Here is a 23,458-nt window from a genome sequence, read left to right as displayed (position 1 = left end):
CGGAGAAAGACAACATCATCCAGAACCTCTGCAATTGTTCATTCATTCTCCTGTATTCAATCAAAACCTACCAGGGACATCAGGAAAAATGACCAAAAGAAATAAACAATACCCTATGAGAAGTGCTAGGGTAGAAATAACCACTACCACTTTCATATTCCCACCAGTAATCTGTGTGCAATAATTCAATAATATATTGCTCCTTTGTGTCTGTCCCCACTAAACTGCATGTCAAATTTAAGGACAATTATTCAATGAGTAATTTTTAAGCACCTACCATGTTCTAGGCACTGTGGTAGATGCTTGGCGTAGAGAGATGGATGAGGCAGATACATTCACTTCCCTCATGTTGCTTATAATCCAGCAGAGAATTGTAAATAAACAAAGTGTGATCAGTGCCATAAAAGATGAAACAGAGTTTTTGGAAACACAAAGCTGGAGGTCCTAACTCAGGGCCAGAGAGTGCGCTGATCAGCCTTGCACCCCAGTGTCCAGCACAGTTCTTGACAGATAATAGTTCTTGACACTTGGAATACACGTTTATGGAATGGAGAAATAAATGAGTTGAGTGACTGAATAGAGGCTGAGGAACACAGAGAGAAAGGAGTGACTAACTTAGTTTGGTGTCACGAGGGAGGATTTCACCAAAGAAAATAACCGGGGGCCAGCCCAGTGGTGAGGTGGTTAAGTTCCACGCTCTGCTTCAGTGGCCGAGGGTTCGCAGGTTCGGATCCCAGGCACAGACCGATGCACTGCTTGTCAAGCCATGCTATGGTGGCATCCCGTATAAAGCAGAGGAAGAAGGCATGGGTGTTAGCCCAGGGCCAATCTTCCTCAACAAAAAGAGGAGGATTGGCAAGAGATGTTAGCTCAGGGCTAATCTTCCTCACCAAAAAAAAAAAAAAAAAAAGAGAAAAGGAAAAGCCCCAAATTCACTGACACTCTGAATTCTGTTACATTCTTAAGAAAATTGGTGGGGGTTGGACTTAGAAAGAAGTAAATTTGCTTGGACTCAGACCTTGTAGAGTGCAGCAGCTTATATTTCTGCTCAGTTCTTCATGTAGACAAAGATGTGGCCAATGTTTTTGCTCAGATTTTGGGGTTTTCACCCCCTTGGCAGTTTGACTGTTGGCTTTCTCTTCTAAATTTCCATCTGCTCTGCCAGTCCAACCTCTGTTCTCTGCTCTCTTAAACCCACAGGGCTTCAGCTTTTGCTTCCTGAGGTACGCACCTGTTGGGGAATATGTGTGTCCGAGGGCAGCAAACGCACCTCTCACCCAGGGCAGTTGTTTTTCAAGGACTCCTGACTGCTATTTCAGCAGGCCCCCTGCGTGGAGTTCAGTGGTCAGCCACGGGTTGGGGCAGAGTTTACACGTGGATTTTGGTTCTCATCCCTTCTATGGCTCCCTTGCTTCAGGGTACCCCCAAGTTTCCAGCGTCTCTTCCAAGAAGCCTGAAATTAGTTTGCTACCACCTCGAGCCAGTGAGACGGCAATGTTTCACTGCTGGATTTGAAGGGATGGAGGACACTGTCAGGCAAAAAGCCGCAAACTCATACTTCTTACCAGTTGCTGAGTAAATTCTCCGTGGTTTCTGCCTGCTTTTATTCTCTTTCAGATCTTTACAAAGATCTATTTTTTTAAATTCTATTTTTATTCTATTTTGTCTACTTTTCTTAGTTATTAACTGCAAGTGGGTTCACTTGACTAGTTTAAGCTGCCTCCATTGCCTCCTGACTAGGACATGGAGGTGTCCTTGTCAATTGCTTTAATATGTTAATCATAAGATTTTTTATAATATACTTATACTTTTTAAATTAGGTTATTTCAACCCACTTTGTATACTGTGACTTATATATAAAAACATTTCTTTTTGCTCATTTTGCTCTTTTGGAGTTAAAGGTTGGCAAACTTTTTCTTAAAGGGCCAGAGAGTAAATATTTTAGGCTCGTGGGCCATATGGTCACTGTTGCAACTACTCAACTCTGCCATAGTATTGTGAAGCAGCCATAGACAATACGCAAATAAATGGGCATGACTGTATTCCAATAAAACTTTATTTACAAAGGCAGGTGGCAGATCTGCTGACTTGACTTTGTCAGCTCCTAAGTTAAAATATCTTAATAGTTTCTCTCACTGGGTAACTGAGCTCTTTGAAGGGTTTTAGTCACTGTGGTATATCAACCAGAGGAGGTCCTGATTAAATACTGGTTGAAGAAATGAACAATTAAAAAAGCCATTTTATTAAATGGTTTTTTTTACACTTACAGAGTCTTTAACAAACAGTGCCATCCGCTGAAGAACTAAGAGGAAATAATTTTCCTGAAAAATGAATATTACAGAGCAATTGAAAAAATGAGAGTTGTTGGTTTACTCTTTCAACAAATACATATTTATCATCTATGTACCAAGCACTATACTTGGCATTGAACTATATCAAAGAGACATGGTTTGGATGTTTCTAGAGCTTATAGTCTAGAGGGAGAGATAGGGATTAAACAAGAAAACCTCCAAATATTTAAATGATCAAAAATTTTGATAAGAGCTACAAAAGAAAAAATACATAGTGAATAAAAGGGGTACCTATTTGGGATTGTGTAGTCAGGGAAGGCCTCACTAAGGCAATGACATTTAATCCGAGATATGGAAGATGGCCAGAGTGGGTAGAACTTTCCAGGCAAAAAGAGGGCACAGGATGTGTGAAAGCCTTCATGTGGAAAAGACCTCAGTTTGTTGGAGGAACAAAAAGACCAATGTGGCTGGATTATAATGGGCAAAAAGGAAAGAGACCGATGATGTTGTCAGTGAGGTAGGTAGGCTTTTCCATAGATACTGTATTTTATTGTAAGCACAATTAAAAGCCACTGACAATGTTTTAAATAAGAGAGTAGCATACTCTGATTGTATTTTAAAAATTAAGCTCTAACAGCTAAGTCAAGAATTAGCTGGAGGAGCAAAAGAATGGAAACAGAGAAATAAGCAACTATATTTGCTAAAAACAAAAATAGAAAAGTCATCAGGGCTCCTAGCTATGACTGCCTAGCTTGTATCAGAACAGTTCTCCTGCTAAGAACAACCAGAAGAGCCTGGTAAAATATTTTTTTAAATGTTTTTTTTTTGAATTTTTAACTACGGTAAAAACACATAATATAAAATTTACCCTCTTAACCATTTTTAAGTATACAGTTTAGTAGTGTTAACTATACTCATATTGTTGTGTAAGAGAGCTCTAGAGCTTTTTTTTTTTTTTTTGTGAGGAAGATCAGCCCTGAGCTAACATCTGCCAGTCCTCCTCTTTTTTGCTGAGGAAGACTGGCCCTGAGCTAACATCCACGCCGATCTTCCTCCACTTTATGTGGGACACCGCCACAGCATGGCCTGACAAGCGGTGTGTCTGTGCGCGCCCGGGATCCGAACCCGGGAGCGTGAGCGTGCGCACTTAACCACTACGCCACGGGGCCGGCCCCAGAGAGCTTTTTCATCTTGCAAAGCTGAAACTCTATACCCCACCAAACAACTTCCCATTTCCCCTCCCCTCAGCCCCTAGCAACCGCCGTTCCACTTTCTTTACCATGATTTTGACTATTCTAAATATCTCATATAAGTGAAATCATATGGTATGTGACTGGCTTATTTCATTCAGCATAATGTCCTCAAGGTTCATCCATGTTCGTGCATGACAGAATTTCCTTCTTTTTAAAGGCTGAAAATGTTCCATTGTATGAATATACGTTTTCTTTATCCATTTATCTGTGGATAGACATTTGGGCTGCTTCACCTCTTGGCTGCACTGAACACGGGTGTGCAAATATCTCTTTGAGATCCTGCTTTCAATTCCTTTGGATATATACTCAGAAGTGGATTATATGGTAATTCTAATTTTAGTTTTTTAAGGAACCTCCATATTGTTTTCCGTAGAGGCTGCACTATTTTATGTTCCCACCAGTAGTGTACAAGTGTTCCAATTTCTCCACATTCTTGCCAATACTTGTTATTTTCTGGGTTTTTTTTCCTTTTTTGATAGTAGGCATCCTAATGTAAGGTGATATCTCACTGTGATTTTGATTTACATTGCTCTAATGATTAGTGATATTGAGCATCTTTTCATATGCTTGTTGGCCATTTGTATACCTTTTTTGGTAAAATACCTATTCAGGTCCTTTGCCCATTTTTTTTTAATGAGGTTACTTTTTTTTTTATGGTTGAGTTGTAGGACTTCTTTGTATATTCTGAATATCGACCCCTTTATCAGATATATGACTTGCAGTTATTTCTCTCCCATTCTGTAGGTTGCCTTTCACTCTGTTGATTGTATCCTTTGATGTGCAGAACTTTTAAAGTTTGGTGTAGTCACCTTTGACCATTTTTGCTTTTGTTGCTAAAAATATTTTTGAAGGCACTGGAGACCTAGGACAGTGAGGATTTGAGGAACTGACATTCAGGAGAGAAGGTCCAGAGAGGTGAGCCTGACATTTGGCACCACATTTCACCTCAAAGCGTTTGCCAATTTGTAAGTGGCAAGCTGAGAATCCAAGAGGCTGAGTAGCAGAAGCAGTAGCTGAGAGGTTGAAAAGATGAGCGGAGGTTTGGCAGGACCTGTCAAGCACCCCTGCAGGGCTACACTGTAGGATTAAGATGATACGGCATAGAACAGCCCTCACAAAGATAGAAACCCAGCTTCAAATCACAACAGTCCTAGACTGGATTGAAGTAATCTGCTTCTACTCTAATAGCCTTCCGGAAGAAATAGTAATCCTCTCTGGAGGAAGGTAACATCATTCAGATCCTTAACTTATCTCTACACGTTTTCATACATAAAGAAGAGGATGTACTAAAAAATTTAGCAGGTGTATCAGGAAACAAGACCAAACGATGGAAAATCAAGAGAAAGAAAACAAAAAACAAAAAACAACAAAACACCAGACAACAGAAAAGAGACCCACAGGAAATCCAGATATTGCAATTATCAGAAAAGACTTCCTGTATGTAGAGGGCTGAATAATGGGCCCCCAAAGATGTCCAGGTCCTAATCCCCCAAACCTATGACTATGTTACCTTACATGTTTAAAGAGACTTTGCAGATGTGATTAAATTAAGGATCTTGAGATAGGGAGATTATTCCGGATTATCTGAGTGTGCCCAGTGTAATTACAAGGGTTCTTATAAGAGGAAGTCAGGAGAGTCAAAATCAGTAGTAGATGTGATGACAAAAGCAGGAGGTTGGAACAATGTGCAAAAGCTGAGAAAAGGAGGGAAATGGATCCTTCCCTCAGGGTCTCCAGGAGGAACCAGCCCTACCAACACCTTGATCTTAGCCCAGTGAGATTCATCTTGGAACCACTTTCTTGTCTGTTTGTCTGTTTTTTCATAATAATCTCTGCATCTAGCACGGGGCCTGCTACCTAGTGGGCACTCAAATATTTGACCTGCAGATCCATGGGCCTCAGGGAATGCTCTTCAAGAGATCTTTGACCTGTGTAGGGGAGGAAGATAATTATTCTACCCTGTAGGTCCTTCTGGCTGGTCTAAGAATTAAATTGACATGAGACAGAATAACAGGAGAAAATCAAACAAAGCTTTATAACATGTATACAAGGGAGAAACCCAGAAAAGCCGAGTAACTCGCCAGAATGGCCAAAGCTGCCACCTTAAATACCATCTTCAGCTAAAGACAAAAGGGGATGTTGAGGGTAGTGGTTTGGCACTTCAAGGGGGAGGAAGGTAATTTACATGGAGATGGAAATGCAAATATGGAAAGGCAAAAATGGGCCAACTATAGACAATGTGACCTGAAAGACACATTTTACATTACACTACAGTTATCTTATGATATTAGCTCCTTCCTGGAACAGGCCCTTCTATTTTAAATTCTTGTAGGCGGTTAGGGGGAAGGTCAAAGTTTCTTTCAGAGTCTTTTGTTCTTAAAAATAATCAAGCCAAAGAGGCACATTTTGGGGTGGCCATTTCTGATCTCCCACACCTGCTTTGATTAAATTATTCTTTTTGAAAGAAAAAAATTTTTGAAAAGAAAGAAAGAAATTCACTTTCTAATCACCAGCACATACTCCTTTCCAGTTCACCACTGCCCTGTTTGGTGTGATTTGAGTTCTCTTTCTATGCATTTAGACGCACATATGTACATACACGTTTATATAAAATATAAACATAACCACAAATACACATTATTCTGCAACTACCTTTTGTCAGTTTCTCATGCCTCTATAAATCTATTTCATTTCTTTTAACAGCTATTTAGTATTTCATAGTACGGATGTATTAAACTTTATGTAATTATTCCCTGCTGATAGACCTTTAGATCATTTCCTATTAGTATCTATTTGAAAACGTGCAGCAATGAATATTGCCGTGCAAATATCTGTGTACACACTAGGTAACACAGATCCCTATTTGCGGAAAAGCCAGTTAGCAGGTAGGAGCATTTTAGAACACACTTAAACACCACTTCTTCTGCCCTCCCGCCTTTTTAAGAGGAGGGGTGGAGAGCCGGTGAGTGCAAGGTAAGCACAGTAGTAAAATTCCTCGCTGGGGTCTCCTCTCGCACAGCGGTGTTTTCTCAAGAACAATCCGCACAGGACGTGCAGGACGAGAGCGCCGGGAACTCCGGTGGAGGCCACAGGGAGGGCAATGGAAACACCGGCCTCTCGCAAGAAGCGCCTGGACAGCGACTTCTTCGAGGACCACGCCTTCTGTTAAGCCCTCACCCCATTAATTTTGTCCTTTTTAGACAAGACTGAAGGAGCAACACCCCAGGTATTAAAAATGGCCTCGAGACAGCAGGGCGAAATTGCAGGTATTCGTGTGGCATGAGAAGACAAGGGGACAAGCGCAAAAGCCCAAGAAGAAACGGGAGGACACGAGAAGGACCGCCGCCGCCGCCGCCCCCATGGCGGCCGCCTCCGGCCACCGCGGAGGACTCGCTTTCCCAGCGGCCCCCGCGGCAAGCAGGGGCATTAAGCGCGGCCGGCCCTCGCCAGGTGGGTGGGGCCGGGGCCGGAAGTCACGTGCTGTGACAGCCTCCGGGGTGAGGCCGCCGTCGTCGCCTGGGCTGGTTTGGACTGTGACTGTGGGACGCGCCGGGGTGATGGCGGTGGAGACTCTGTCCCCGGACTGGGAGTTCGACCGCGTTGACGACGGCTCACAGAGTAAGGGAGCGGCAGGGCCAGGGCTGCGGGCGGACGCTCCCCGGCCCGCCTCAGCCCTGGCAGCGCTCCTGCGGGAGGGCTCTGCGTCGCGGTCGCTGCGCAGCCGTCCGGGTCGGGACACTTGCCGCCCCTGGAGTGGGAGAGGGATGCGCTGTCGAGCGTGGCTTTCGGGAGTTGGGGGTCCCAGCAATGGCGGGTCAGGCTGGCCCGGTCTGGGTTCAGCGTTCGGGGCGGCGACTGTCCTGGGGACCCTGCGGTCCCCGGGGGGCGCGGCGTCCACTTTCTGCCGCCCGGAGGGAGGCAGGGGCGGGGCGCGTCCGGGGAGGCCCGGCAGCGCGGGGAGCTGAGGCTGGCTCTTGTCTGGCCTCTTGGGGGCTTTCGCCGGATCCTCCAAGCGTTCAGTTCTAGAAGAGGCTGAGGTCCGAGTTCCTGTTTCGGTTTCCTGTTTTTCTTCTTTTCCTCCCAAAACAACTGTCGGAAGTTTGAGCGTGTTTTCCTTCTCGTTCTTATAACCGTAGAAGATAGCGAAAAAGAACTCTTCACATGATAAAAAATAAACACGTGAATGTCAATTTCTCTCCTTCCGTGCCTTTTATTTACGTTAAGTGGTATTTTTCAGGGATATCCTGTAGTTTCCATTGCAGCTAGAAAAGTTTCAAAAATGACAGCAAATCTTCTGCAAATTTTCCTTCATAAAATCAAACTGATTTTCACTTACAAGTCCAACCAAAAGAACCCAACAAATTCAGTTCCACGCAGTAAAATTTAGAGGCCATCTAATTATTTCAGTGAGACTCTATTTAAGATTAATACAAGTTGGCAATCTGTTTCTTATCTTGGTGATATTAATCTGTATAAGTGATATAAGAGATATTGGGATATACTGCTTGTGAATTTGTTTTTTTAATGCATTTTTCCCAAAAGGTGAATGTAATTTTAAAAAATTACACGTGAGTTTTGCTTAATTTTACAAAGAAAGACTTGTATACAAACTTAGATATAGTTAAGTTTTATAGCCTCTCAAAGAAGCATGAGCTTAATTCAGAATGGTTTGTAGTTTTTCACAAAACTTTCTGTGAGATATTAGCTCTTATGCAGCATAAAAGACAATCTTGGTGGTAATGACAACATTTAATTATTTTATAGAGAGGGTTCTGTGTTTACTGTTATAAAGTGAACTGCTCCTTGTCATGTATGAAGTTTTATGGACGACAGTTCTCCTACACTAGTATCTTCAGGAAATTGGGATGAAAATATGTTACTGGGTTTGAAAATGGTTCAACTTAGAGCAGAATGATCTGAGTCACTCCACGTTTTCTACATACCAGGCACTGTGCTAGGTATTAGAAAGAAAAAACAAGGAATGCGGGCTGTTGGAAGAGATAAGCATGTAAACAGGTGTCTGGAATTTTACTCTCGAAGAATCACCATGTAGTTATTTCAAATCTTTTTTTTTTTTTTAACCAATTTTACAACTATTCATTATCTTATCAGCAAGGAACTTTAGTTTTATTATGGGTTATCTGTTGCCTACTACTTTGTGAATTATCAGACAGACTAAATGAGTAATTTATTGACGTGTTTTTCTAGTATTGTTAAAAACTCAATTGCTGGTTAAATGCAGCCTTGGTCGTTTCCCACGTAACTGATAATTAGACATGAACTTGGAATTCTGAGAGTCTTAGGCAGTTTTTAGTTTAAGTTGTAGGGAAGAGAAGGCTTCTCATCTCTTCTCTGTGCCTGGTTTTCATTAATTTTTGCACTATGAATCATATCTAAACTAATTGTTTTTCAAAATTGCCTAGATTAATGCTGTAATGAGATAGGAACCTTGATGAACTAAACTGATCCACCTGATTCAGAGCATTAGTTGCAAAATAATGGGGAGCTAGGTCTTTATCTTGAAGGAGTCAGAACATACTTTATCTTAGTTGCTTCACATTACTAATTTGAGGAGAGAAAAATTTTACTGTTTTTTTGGAAGGCGGAGATTGAATAAAGTTATTCACATCAATAAAAGAAACTGAGTTGGAGTTGAATTTGCTGCCTTTGGAATAAGTAATGAATTCTTATGTATAGGGTGGAATATTTACTTTCATTAATTTTGGTGAATAGGCCTACCTTTATTGTCCAGTTTTTTCTAATGACTCTTTAGAGTCATCTCTTAATGGGTAAATTCTGTAAATATCAGCACAATATTCTGCACTCGGTGTTCTTTACTGGCTTTTCCAACTTTATGATTATAGTTAAATAATTAAAATATCTCGGTAAATTTTGGGTATTACAGGAATAATATTCATTATGATGAAGCAGGTCTAAACTCATTTTAAAAACAATATTTAGGTGTATTTTTAAACGGTTTACTGTGTATAGAATTAAGAATTATGTTTTTAAGTTTTGCTTCTGTGACAACATAGCATCTATGTTCTATGACAAGATTTTTGCACCAGAATCAGGTCATGAATTTTTTTTTTGCAAAAATGTTGTTTATGACTAAAGCATAGAATCAGGACACTTGAGTTGCCTGAGGCATTATTCAGATTGTTTAAAAGCCCTAGATTATGGGGTAAATGGGATAGTGACTTTTTCATGATACTTTAAAGTTATAGTTTTAAGATGCTATCCCTGTATATGGTAACACCTACTGCTTTTAAAATTATTTTGTCTATTTGGAAAAGATTGAAACCTGAATTATTGTTTAACTTTGAAACTTTATTTTCAGGAACTCCAGACATTCCAAAGTAATATATTTAACAATGCTTAGTGTCTACTTTGCTGTGACTTTTGAGATTATTTGAAATAAATGTCCTGTAATTCATTACTTATTCTTCTCACATGCTGTTTTAAAATTTAAATTTAGAAATTCATGCTGAAGTCCAACTTAAGAATTATGGGAAATTTCTTGAGGAGTACACATCTCAATTGAGAAGAATTGAGGATGCACTGGATGATTCAATTGGAGATGTTTGGGATTTCAATCTTGATCCTATAGCATTAAAGGTTTGATTTTTATTTTTTTATTTGTGTACATTTTCAGGACATACTGTATCTTGAAAACATATTGTTAAAAATGGAACATATTTTGTGTGTGTGAGAGGAAGATTAGCCCTGAGCTAACACCTGTTGCCACTTCTCTTTTTTGCTGAGGAAGATTGGCCCTGGGCTAACATCCGTGCCCATCTTCCTCCACTTTATGTGGGACTCCTGCCACAGCGTGGCTTGATGAGTGGTGGGTAGGTCTGCACCTGGGATCCAAACCCGCTAACCCTGGGCTGCCAGAAGTGGAGCATGCGAACTTAACCACTCCACCACCAGGCCAGGCCCTGGAACATATATTTTTATTATTTGGAATCTAGAGTACTGAAAGAAACTTGGAGAATAATTGTTAATTTTCTTTCCTGTAAGCCAGGCAGGTGTTTTTGTTTTTTTAAAGAATGACACAAACTCAAAGCCTTTAGTGTCAATGAGTGACACAAAGTCCAAGTCTTTGAGCTGGCCTTTTGTTTTTCATCATCAAGAAAATGAAGAGGGGGCCACCCTGGTGGCCTACTGGTTAAGTTGGGCGTGCTCCACTTAGGAGGCCTGGGTTCAGTTCCCGGGTATGGACCTACACCACTCCTCTGTCAGTGGCCATGCTGTGGCTGGTGGTGACTCACATGCCAAAAAAAAAGAGGAAGATTGGCAGCAGATGTTAGCTCAGGGCGAATCTTCCTCAGCATAAAAAAGAAAGAAAGGGGGCCGGTCTGGTGGCGCAGGCCGTTAAGTGCACGCGCTCTGCTGCTGCAGCAGCCCAGGGTTCGCTGGTTTGGATCCCGGGCGTGCATCGATGGACCACTTGTCAAGCCATGTTGTGGCGGTGTCCCATATAAAGTGGAGGAAGATGGGCATGGATGTTAGCCCAGGGCCAGTCTTTCTCAGCAAAAAGTGGAGGATTGGCAGATGTTAGCTCAGGGCTGATCTTCCTCACAAAAAAAAAAGAAAAAGAAAATGAAGAGGGTTGGAATAGAATATTCAAGCTTTATTTGTTTCTTATTGAGGTTATTTTACATACAGTGAAATGCATAGATTTAAAATATACTGTTCAATGAATTTTACCAAACACCCATGTAACTCATATCTCAATCAAGATAAGGAATATTTCCATCATTTCCCAAAAGTTCCCTCATGCTGTTTAGGGGATCTTAATGTGGGAGTAATTTTTCAATGTATAAACTAAGTCACTTCTGCTCTGTTTCATTTTGAAGTAGTTCTGTCTTGTTTTATCTTTGAAACTGTAGCCTGTTACCACTTAAATAATAACTAACATTTATTGAGCATTTGTTATATGCTAGATGCTGTCCTAAGTCACATATTGACTTTTTAAATAATAGCTTTCTTAAGATTAATTCACATATCATACAATTCTTTGGTTTTAGTGTATTCACAGAATTGTGCAACCATCACCAGAGCCAATTTTAGAACATTTTTGCCACTCCAAAAAGAAATCCCATACCCATTAGTAGTCACTCCCCAACTGGTATGGAGCTAGTGCTGAGTGCAGGGTCTAATACAAGTTTAATAGAATAGAGCTTGTCTCAGTTTGTGTATTTAAAATTTCAATGATTTTTTTCAAATTGAAAAGAAATGTTCTTTTCCTTTGTTTCTATAGCTTTTGCCTTATGAACACTCTTCCCTTTTGGAACTCATAAAAACTGAGAACAAGGTACAGATTCCTAAACCTAAAAATCTGTTTTTTAAATGCTTTAGTTATTTGCTATAATTTACTTTTTTCTTTTATGTTTTTACTCATGAAACTAGGTCTTAAACAAAGTCATCACGGTTTATGCTGCACTTTGTTGTGAAATCAAGAAATTAAAATATGAGGTAATTATTTGTACTCTTAAGACATTAAAAACATGATTTGAAGGCAAATTTGTGCTTATATGTGTACAGTGTGCATAAATATTTATTGAATGTTGAATGAATTATTTATTTAAATTAATAGTGACTACCATTCACAGACTGCTTAACTATGTACCAAACACCGTGCTAACCCTGTTAATACTTACAACAGCTTAGAGAGGTACGTGAGCAATAGATGAGGAAACTGAGGCTTCAATAGGATGTCACTTGCCTAGTTTTACTGGTAGTAGCGGTTTGAGTCTGAGTCTGCATACCTTTAAAGTCGGTGTTACCTGCCGTATATACTGACTTTCTAGATATAACTGACTTTTGAAAAAACCCTTGAATTTTTAATATATTTTGTGTTTCCTAACCCATGAGCCATTAAAACTCTGGTAGAAGTTGGTAAACTTCATCTTTTTTCTCTACCTTTTTGATACTATGTGATTGTTTCTTATTTCCCATGAACTAATGGGAGGATGTGAAACAATTACAGTGGTCAGATAAGACAGCGTAAAGCCTGAAGAAATCAAGAAATAACTGAGTATCTTTGGTACTCTAAAAATGAATTGAAGTTACCTGTATTGTAAGCAGTTGTTGAATTTAAGTGAATTTGTGTATAGGTGATGTAGTCCTCTGCTTATTATTAAATATGGATAACTAAGAGAGCTAAGGAATTTAAAAACAAAATAGCAATCTTTAAAATTATTTTAATTTTTTTTAAACAGGCTGAAACTAAATTTTATAATGGTCTCTTGTTTTATGGAGAAGGAGGTAAGTTTTAAAATTTTGCATTGTAATGTTGTCATGGCTTTTTTTTTTTTTTTTGTGAGGAAGGTCAGCCCTGAGCTAACATCCATGCCAGTCCTCCTCTTTTTGCTGAGGAAGACCGGCCCTGAGCTAATATCCGTGCCCATCTTCCTCCACTTTATGTGGGATGCCGCCACAACATGGCCCAACGAGCAGTGGTCGGTGTGTGCCTGGGATCCGAACCTGGGCTGCCATCAGTGGAGTGCACGCACTTAACTGCTACACCACAGGGCTGGTCCCATGATGGCTTTTGTAAAATCGAAATAAACAAAAAGTTACCAGATAATTGTAGGACTACCATGGTTATATAATGTATTAGTGTGAGAAAATAAGCATTCAGATTTTTTGTTGGTTTTTTTGGTAAACGGGTGAAAAAAACCTGAGTGATGAAGCAGTGGCAAATTCTCTAAAGTCTATTTGTGATATTTTTATAAGTTACAAAGCACTGTAGGTGGATGAGAATTTTCTTTGAATTCATTAAATGGTGAAACAGATGGTTACTTTTAATTATGTGATTAATGATTCTCATTTTTCTCTTCAGGGTAAAAATTCTGTTTTGTTGTTTTTTTTTTTTTTTTTGTGAGGAGGATCAGCCCTGAGCTAACATCTGATGCCAATCCTCCTCTTTTTTTTTTTTTTTTTGCTGAGGAAGATTGGTCCTGGCCTAACATCCGTGCCCATCTTCCTCTACTTTATATGGGATGCCGCCACAGCATGGCTTGATGAGCGGTATGTCAGCGCGCGCCGGGGATCTGAACCTGTGAACCCCGAGCTGCTGAAGCGGAGTATGCACACTTAACCGCTATGCCACCGGGCCAGCCCCAAAATTCTGTTTTTAACACTATGCAGATTATAAGATGTACTAATGAATAAAAATCATTTATTTTTCTTTTTTTTGGTGTTGATTGATTTTAAATTAAAAAGTTGAAATATGATTCTTCACATTGCCTTTTAAAGCTACAGATTCCAGCATGGTGGAAGGTGATTGCCAAATTCAAATGGGCAGATTTATTTCATTCTTACAGGTAACTGATTTTACTTTTTATTGAGATTTTTCTTTGAAAAGTTTGAGTAAATTACACGTAATTAACAAAGAATTCTGAAACCTTCAAATGCTAAGAATGTGTACTGTGAAGGTAAGACACTTAGTTGGGATTGGAGTATAGTTAAGGAGATCATAGTTCTTGAAAGATTTTTACAACATTTTTAGGGAAATAAGGATCAAAATAAGTTTCTTTGTATAACTTCGTTTATGAATAATTTGTCACCATGCCTTTTAGAATGATTTAAACTTTGTACCAGGTAGGAAAAGGTAATTCATGTCAGAAAAAGTTGTTGATGGAGATGATTAAGCCGTTACATGAGCAACGATGAGGTTGTTAAAAGCAGGAGCACTTGATGCTTCTAACCACATGTTTCAATTTAGATATACTTTTCATCACTGCAAAGTTTTAGTTATTCTAGATCTTTTGGTTTAATTTTATCATAAGTATGAAATAACTTCTATTTCTCCCCTGTGCATTATAAAAGCAATGTTTGTACAATATGACAAAAGCAAAAATTGGAGATAAGGAAAAAGTACCCATAATCCCACCTACCTTGTGATTGTTGGGTACAAGATTTGATATATTTCATTGACTCAAGCATGCTAATGTAGTGTTCAGATCTTTAACATCTTTATGGCTTTTTTGTCTACTTGACCTAATTGAGAGCATTTTGTTGAAATTATCTTCTATTATGGGAGCTGTCAGTCAGGGTCCAGTCCAGAAAACAAATGACACAAGGTATTTCAAAAGAAGAGGTTTAATACAGAGAATTGGTGACATAAGAGTTGGAGGGCTGAAAGGAAAAAGGGAACAGTGAGGTAATCCAGAAGAAGCAGATACCACCTCTACATCTAGGAAAAAAAGGGAAAAGGTTGAGGTTGCCAGAATCTGGGAGCTTGCAGGAGGAGCCCCATGGAATTCAGTGCTCATACCTCTGAGGAAGCAGCGCTGCCTGGCTGCTGCTGGTACCTCTGAGAGGGTGCTGTGAGGTTGGTTCTGTAGTGCTGAAAGGAGCTGGAGCAAACTGCCATTGCAGTCCTGCCTGGATTGTGTTGATAAAACCAGCAAGAGATAGAAATGATGTCCTTTTCCTGCCTTCTGGTCTCCTTTTAGTGCCACCTGTTGGCAGAACCTAACAGGAAGCCTGCTGGGCAGGAGTCTAAGAAATAATTTGGGGGCCAGCCCAGTGGCATAGTGGTTAAGTTCTCGTGCCCTGCTTCAGTGGCCTGGGGTTCGCGGGTTTGGATCCCAAGTGCGGACCTACGCACAGCTTATCAAGCCATGCTGTGGCTGCGTTCCATGTAAAGTAGAGGAAGCTGGGCACGGATGTTAGCTCAGGGCTAATCTTCCTCACACAAAAAACAAACAAAAACAAAACAAAAAGAAAAGAAATATAATTCACAGGGTCCCAATGAATGTGTCAGTTTCTCCCTCTAGTTTTATAAAATTTTGCATTTCTTATTTTGAGGATATTTTATTTAGTACCTAAAAATTTAGAATTGTTAATCATTCCTGATAAATTAAATCTTTTATTGTTACAGGGTGACCTTCTTAAGCTATGATAATTATGTATATGATATATAATTTTATATATATTTTATATATAGTAATTAGCTATAGTAATGCTAATAAAGTCTATTTTGTCTGATATTAATATTGCTGCCCCAGCTCTGTTTGAGGTAACATTGTCTGGATTTATCTTTCTTCAGTCTTTCAACCTTTTAGTGTCATTATGTTTTAGTTGTGTTTCTTTAAAACTGCATATATTTGAATTTTGATTTTTTTTTTTGTGAGGAAGATTGGCCCTGAGCTAACATCTGCCAATCCTCCTCTTTTTGCTGAGGAAGACTGGCCCTGGGCTAGCATCCATGCCCATCTTCCTCTACTTTATATGGGACGCCACCACAGCATGGCTTGACAAGCAGTGCGTTGGTGTGCACCCGGGATCCGAACCGGCGAACCCCGGGCCACCGCAGTGGAGCACACGCACTTAACTGCTTGCGCCACCGGGCTAGCTCCTGAATTTTGATTTTTTTATACAGTCTGAAAATCTCTTTTAATTGGTTAATTTATTCTATTTCTGTCTTATGTAAATAGTCTGTTATATATCTGGACTTGTTTTTGCCTTTTTATTTTGTGCTTTCTGTTTGTCCTGCATTTTCTGTTGTTTTCTCTGCTTTTTAAACTTTTAGAAATTTAGTAAGAAATGTAAATCTGGAGCTGTTTAGGTAAAATTGAAATGCATTCATTTTCGTTTTCAAAAACCTTAAACTGTTTTTGGATAGCACTACATAAAATCCAATTTTTAAACATTCAGCAAATGTTTTATGAGCCTAGCACGTGTTAGAGACTGTTCTTGGTGCCGGGGATACAACAGTGCACAAAACCAACAGAAATTCCTGCTTTCATAGAGCTTAAAATTTAGAACAGCAATAGGTTTAATCAGGTTTTAAATATTTTAGGTTGCAAACTGTTTCTATAGGTTTAACAGTTGAGAGCTTCTGAAAAAAATTTTCAGGAGGTGTGGGACATGGTAGATGAGAGTTAATTATTTAATGACAGACTATTGCTGGGATAGTTAATATTTCACTTGCTGTGTGCCAAGTCTGTTTATAGATCAGGTTAAAGGTAATAAACATTTGAAGTTATTTCAGAGTGACTTCTGGAGACCCTTTTCCCCTCATTGTCATACTTTCTGAACTAGCAGCTTTTGAGCTTTTTCATTCATTCAGATGTTCATTCATTTATTCATTTAATAGGACAGAAATTTATTGAGAAGCAGGTGAGAGTTAGCTACCATGCTAGGCAGTGGATATTCAAAGAAGGAATGAGACAGTCTCTGTCATTTAGGAATTATATGAGTAACTAAAACACAAGACTTAAAGTATAGCTGAAATGCCATGGGGTCAAAGAGGTAGAAATGACCTTGGGATGGAGGAGCTGAGTTAAGAATTGATTACTTGAGGGATGCTTGACATTGTACGGCTGCAGGTTAACTGGAGATTTTACTGGAAAACTATTTTGTTTTTGTTTAGCATTGTTACCGTAAAATTCAGTCAGAAATGGTGACATTTAAAAAGCAACTTTGTAACATATACTCAACTTGTCATTTCAGGAACTGTCTTGTTTTGTTACGAGGTGCTATGAAGTGGTGATGAATGTAGTCCATCAGTTGGCTGCCCTCTATATCAGTAACAAGTAATGGATTTTAGAAATATTTTTGCATTTATAATAGAGATGCAGGAAATGTTTTTCTAAAACTAATTACCTGAAATAGTTTTTTGTTCCTTCACTCACTTATTCCTTCATTCACTTGCTCAGCATTCTTTGAACATTCATGGTCTTTCAAACACTACTTGATGTGTATAATGCATAGGTTAATAAGACACAGTTTCTACCACAGTGGATGAACTTATTATCTGTCTGAATGAGAATGTTGACAGAATAATCTTAAAGAAATGTGATTATATAGGAAAAGGCTAATATGGGATTAGTGCATGTACCATGTTCCTCTGCTTATTCTTTTCCTTTCCTTTACATTGAAGATTCCTAAGCTCATTAGAATCCCATGAGACTTTTCTTAAACTGCAGAATCTTAGGGAGTAGGGCTAGGGAATCTTCATTGAAAAAATGTTGTGAGTAATTCTAATGATCTTCCAAGTTTGGGGACCACTCCTGTAAATCAAGAAAAATGATCAAATTTTCAGAGCCCTCACTATTTTTACTACCATAAAGTAATATATCACATTTGATTAATATTTATACTTAATATTTTCCCCATTTACTATTATAACCTTACAATAATTTCGTTTAGGTATATGACTAGGGATTCTCAATTATGAGAAGAGATAACTGAGGCCCAGAGGAATTATTTGCCAACATTCCATAGCAATTTAGGTACTGTTCTTTTGATCACCAGTCCGTTCATTGTCATTCTTACTATACCATGCTGTATCTTAACTCTCTTTATAAACTGGAAGACTGTGTTAACTCTTTCTCATTCTCATGTTTTTCCCTCAGTCAGGTGTTTATTTATGTTCTGTCCTTTTAGTGAAGCTCTCATGGCAGAAGGGAACGAGAACATAGCTCCCCCAACCCCTGCAGTACCTGTCGTGTAATTCAGAGAGGACTCCCCACCACCACACCCCTGCCCAAGAAAGATGAAACTTATTTGAATTTTGTGTTTAATTTTTAAAATATTTTATCCTGTGGAATATCAATATGTGCTTTGATATACAAGTACTATCTTAAATTATTTCCTGTTGAGTAAAGTGAATCTCTAGGAAGTAAAATTGAATTATCCCAGGGCTTTTGACTTTGGTATAATCCTAGTTGTCTGTATTGTTTTTCAGTAGGGATGAGAACTTAAAATAAACCTGACTGAAGAGAGAACTAGTTCCCAAACGCCGGTTTGGGTAGGATAACAGAGATTCTAGTTGGGAATTGAGAAATTCTAATAGTTTATAAAAAAATAAATATCAGTTTTGTTATTTCTCTACTCCCATCCCAATTAGATCCTTTAGGTTTAAATGGCTAAGGTTATTCATGGGTCATATATTGTCATATTCCTGCCCATTGAGTTGGCTATAGGCAAGGATAGCCCAGATTCTGTATGTACAAATTAGTTCCCTTCTTGGGAAAGTGCAATATGGTAGTAATTCATTGGATCTCTTAAATTTTAGTGACTAAAGCCTAAATAAAGATAAATACATTTTAAAATTCCAAGAGCTTCTGTTGCTGTGTGTTTTCCTTAAAATAAAAATGAACTGTGACAAAGAAGGAGATTTTTTTTTAAACTTGAGTGTTATTTTATTACAGGATTGCACCCAAGATTATAGAGACAACTGGAGTTCATTTTCAGGTAAAAGTAATTTAACTTGACGTGTAAAACTGTAATTTTTGGTGTATTTTACTTTGGAGTTTGTATGATTGGGGAGTACAGCAATTATAGCAATAATGGATATATATATATACATTATGTATATACATATATATTTTTGCATTTGTTCTCTTTCATCTGTGAAGTTGATGATGCATTACTGACCCACTGTCAGTGTAACTCTTAGTTTTTCCCAGTAGTGGCCCAGTGTGGTTTCTCCAAGTGGTCTCTTTGGAGAGTGAAACAAATATCACAGTTAAGGATGAAATATTGGGCAAAGTGTTTGTCTATTTAAGGCTAATTTTTCCATCTGAGGATCAGTAATTTCATCTGTAGCTTAATATACTGATTTGCCCACTGCTTTAACTAATTTAATAATTAGCTCAAATGTATTTAACTTTAAAAATCCACTTGAAGCTTAACTTCTAACTAGTGATTAAATGATAATCATTAAAAGTTTTTTGACAGACTATGTATGAGCACTTGGGAGAGCTACTGACAGTTTTGCTTACCTTGGATGAAATTATTGATAATCATATCACATTGAAAGACCACTGGACTATGTACAAAAGGTGAGCCAATTAAAATATTTAAAATATTCTCTTACTTTGTATAGTTAATTATTAGTAAAAAGTACAGAAATATAAAGAGTGCAGATCCTTTAAAAGACCTGGAGATCTATATTTAGAAGGATCTCGTCAGATGTTTTTATGAAGACAGTAACCAATCTTTAATTGCCGATGGGTTTGTTTGAGAGTATGATATGCTTGTATAAAGCATCCCAATTCTTAAAGTGTAGTAGAATGTTAATTTGAATGCCTTAGGGTTCAGATTTATTTTTTCCTTGTGTTCTATTTAAGTGACAATTGTTTTTCCTGAACTTGGTTTTATTTCATTGTATACTCCAAGACTTTTTTAACTCAAGGCATTTTATTCAATTTATAAGTATTTGCTAAATGTCTGGTATCTAGAGAGCACCAGGTATCTGAATTTAAGATGATGCAAAGAGGCATGATTAGAAAATTAAATATATTAATATTGTTTTTGTTCAAGTTTTCAGATGTATAGAGTCAAACAAGAACTACAAACATAACATTTTGATTTCTGGGAAAATTATTAATTTAAGAATTTTTTAGGCAAACTGATGGTCTTCTGATCTTTCACAAGGTTACTGAAATCTGTCCATCACAATCCTTCAAAATTTGGAATTCAGGAAGAAAAACTAAAGCCATTTGAAAAGTTCTTGCTGAAGCTAGAGGGACAGTTACTTGATGGAACGATATTTCAGGTATGAGAGCTATCTCAGGCCGTAATATGGGCTCATATTAGTTGACCCAGTTCAGAATTAGAGTAGGATACTTTCATAGCACACAGTTAAATATGTGTTCCTTTAGAAGTGTTTTGGCTTAAAACATTGTTAGTGTACTAAAATATAAATTTCAGCATCTATTAGCAAACAAGATAGTGTACTAGTTGTATTTGGGGTGAGGGTTTTTTTTTTTTTAATTATGTAAAAAGATAAAGCTATTCAAGGATTAAGATCTAAGCAGTTGTGTTAAATATTGTGTTTGTTGTTAACCTCTAGATTTAGTTTGTAAGACTACCTCTAAAGTCTGTTTAATTCTGCCTAGGCTCAGGGAATATAATTTGGGTCTGCACGGTCCAGTAGCTTCTAACCATGTGTGGCTATTTAAATTAATTAAAATTAAATAAAATTAAAAATTCACTTCCTCTGCCACACTGGCAACATTTCAAGTGCTTAGTAGCCACATGTACTCTAATCATCACACTGTGCACCTTAAATTTACATACGTTGTATGTCAATAATATCTCAGTAAAGCTAGGAAAAGAAAACAGCCATGTGAATTTGTGGCCAGCAGTCATACCAGACAGTGCAGATGTAGAGCATTTCCATCATTACAGAAAGTTCTGTTGGACAGCACTGCTTTAGATGGTATCCACCAGAAATTGCATTATATTCCACGTGAAATCAAATCTGCTTCAAGGTTGCCTTTAATTTATGTTTTGCATGATCACAGTTTTTACAGATTGATCCCAACTCTTGTTTATATCAATTTAACTTAATCCATTAGATTCAAAAGGTAATTTTTTTGTCATTGATTCTTTTTCCAGGAGACATTTCTACACATGCTGTAATAAAGTGCTAGGAAAGTAATTCTAATCAGAAAAAATAAACTCTAAAAAGTGCAAAGTAAAATAATAAAACATGTTTTTCAGTGCTTCATCAGATATGTCTTCTCTACATCACTGAACATCACTCTGTGTATCTCTTCATGTAGAATTATAGATATTTGGTTCAGTTTTATTACTTTCACATAACTGATACTCAAATATATAAGTACATATGCATTTTTCATTCAAATGGATTTAGGTGTTAGATTAAGGTAAAAACCTGAGCTTCAGTGTTAGTAAAATTAAAATGATGAATGTAGAAGTTTATCACACACTCTATAGTTAAGTCTGTTTAATAGCTTATTATTGAGAGTCTAAATTTCTCTTTAAATATTTCCTGTCTAGGCCTGTATAGAACAGCAGTTTGATTCTCTCAATGGAGGAGTATCTGTTTCCAAAAATAGCACTTTTGCTGAAGAATTTGCACATAGTATTCGCTCAATTTTTGCAAATGTAGAAGCCAAGCTTGGTAATGTAAATTGCATGTTTTTGTTTATAAAATTTGCATTTCCTTAAAAGCAGAATTTTAAGTATATTTGTTCTCTTTTTCTCTCATGGTATTGTCTTATAAGGGGAACCTTCTGAAATTGACCAGAGAGACAAGTATGTTGGAGTTTGTGGACTCTTTGTACTGCACTTTCACATTTTTCGGACTGTTGATAAAAAGTTTTATAAGTCTTTATTGGACATTTGTAAGAAGGTAAGAACTTGGAAATCTCATTTTTTTTCAATTTGAGTAGATGAAAAAGATTTTGGATAAAACTGGATATTTTAAAATGTATTTTATTCCTGCTTACAAAAATAATAATATTTGTAATACTAATATTTTGTAACAATAATTACAAAAATAATATTCATTTTTAAAATCCACGCATTCCAGAAATAAGTAACAGTGTAAATGAAAATACCCTATAATTCCATGTCATATAAATACGTATTAGTGGATGTTTTTCCAGATTTTTTTCCTATACGTTGACTTTGTATTACTGTTACTACTTTTGTCTCTTCTTCTTTCTCTTCTGTTTTTCTCCTCTTCTTACCATTCATTCTCATTTTTGAAGTAGAAAAAATTAAAAATTTTTTTCTACATCTTTGCTATTTCTGTGATGTGGCACCTGATTTCAAAATTGAAAATTTAGTTTGTAGAATCAAGTGATATGTGACTGTGAGAACCCAGCCATTTTGGGTATTTATTTTATCACTAATATGGAGTGAAGGTAAGGGTCATGAGGATTCACGTTTCTCTTTGCTTTTTGCATATTTTATTCATCTGAAAATCCATGAGTGTGTAAACGTGTGTGTATGTGTTGTGTAATATTTAGACAGAATAAAATTATTGTCATGTTCCACACCAGATAAAGGAATGCCTTAACTCTGTGCCACTCAGTGAGATAACTTGTCCCACAATATATTGAGTATTTTTTTATGGTTATTTTTTTCTTGAAATAAATTGTTGTCCATTGTGTGTTGTAGAACTATTGAACAACTTATTGTTTAGCCTCATTTAATGATTTCCTTCCCCTTACGTTTACTGTTTCAGGTGCCAGCCATCACTCTAACTGCTAATATTATTTGGTTTCCTGATAATTTTTTAATCCAGAAAATACCAGCAGCTGCCAAACTTCTAGACAGAAAAAGCCTTCAAGCCATTAAAATACACAGAGATACTTTCCTACAGCAGAAAGCTCAGTCACTTACCAAGTAGGTTTTATAAGCACCTGTAATTAAAATATTTATATTTTATATTTTCAAATCTTCTACTGATTCGAAATATATGGAAAGCATTTAAATGATAAGATCAAATGTACTTACTCATTACCAGAGAAAAATTTGGGCAATCTCTAGGAGATTTATTTTCTAGGAGCTTTTTTTTTGTGTTTTGTTTTTTAAAATGTTTTAGGCTTAAACTCAATTGAAGATGTAGGCAAATTATACTTTTTGGAGATATATGTGTGTGTGTGTACATATGTATGTGTATGTGTACACACACACACATATATATATGCACACGTAATGCATACACACATACTTTTTATCAGATGCATTAAATATTTTTTGTCTAAAGGGAACTGTCTGCAGTAGATGTCATTTGACGACATTAAAAACATTGTGTGTCCATGATTCATTGATGATTTTTGGAGGAGTTGACTTTAATTTGATGTACTCCTTTTTTTTCCTTTATTTTTATTTTTATGCAAGTAGTGTATGCCCATATTTAAAAAGTCAAAAAGTACTAAAGGTTTAAAGGGAAAAATAATTGCCCCCTGTCTAATTCTCTCTGTATCTCAGTCCTCCCTAAAGGAACGCCTTTCTCTTCCTTTCTTCTGATATTTGCTTCCTTATTTTTTAACTCTTATTATGTAAATTTTTAAATATACTCAAAATAGAGAAAATAGTATGAAAAGCTCCAATGATCCCATCATGTAGCATCAACAATTAAATTGATTGCACATTCTTACTTGTACACTGCTAAAATCACGTGGCGAT

The 23,458-nt window shown here is 37.4% G+C and overlaps 1 protein-coding gene across 6 annotated transcripts in view; it reads left to right on the top strand.

Moving 5' to 3' along the window:
* The first annotated feature begins 7,031 nt into the window (after positions 1-7,031).
* Positions 7,032-23,458, top strand: part of WASHC4 (WASH complex subunit 4) — a 70,066-nt gene continuing 53,639 nt past the window's right edge. For 5 of the 6 annotated variants that reach the window (XR_015556368.1, XM_087449004.1, XM_087449003.1 and 2 more), the window contains exons 1-13: positions 7,032-7,162; positions 10,023-10,162; positions 11,811-11,864; positions 11,960-12,025; positions 12,772-12,817; positions 13,811-13,878; positions 17,015-17,097; positions 18,718-18,760; positions 19,247-19,350; positions 19,946-20,066; positions 21,317-21,440; positions 21,544-21,671; positions 22,512-22,672. Coding sequence is in view for 5 of the 6 variants with exons in the window: in XM_087449004.1 (XP_087305130.1) it covers positions 7,102-7,162; positions 10,023-10,162; positions 11,811-11,864; positions 11,960-12,025; positions 12,772-12,817; positions 13,811-13,878; positions 17,015-17,097; positions 18,718-18,760; positions 19,247-19,350; positions 19,946-20,066; positions 21,317-21,440; positions 21,544-21,671; positions 22,512-22,672 (1,199 nt within the window). In the remaining variant the exon portion in view is untranslated. Of the gene's footprint in view, positions 7,163-10,022; positions 10,163-11,810; positions 11,865-11,959; positions 12,026-12,771; positions 12,818-13,810; positions 13,879-17,014; positions 17,098-17,707; positions 17,797-18,717; positions 18,761-19,246; positions 19,351-19,945; positions 20,067-21,316; positions 21,441-21,543; positions 21,672-22,511; positions 22,673-23,458 lie in introns of those variants that run through there. The other variant, XM_087449006.1, reaches the window with a different exon arrangement.

This window comes from Ceratotherium simum, chromosome 25 (assembly GCF_057802395.1).
Source record: "Ceratotherium simum simum isolate JZ-2026a chromosome 25, ASM5780239v1, whole genome shotgun sequence".
Taxonomy (NCBI): Eukaryota; Metazoa; Chordata; class Mammalia; order Perissodactyla; family Rhinocerotidae; genus Ceratotherium; species Ceratotherium simum.
The sequence above is the reverse complement of the archived record's forward strand: the minus strand, read 5'-3'. Positions and strand labels throughout refer to the sequence as shown.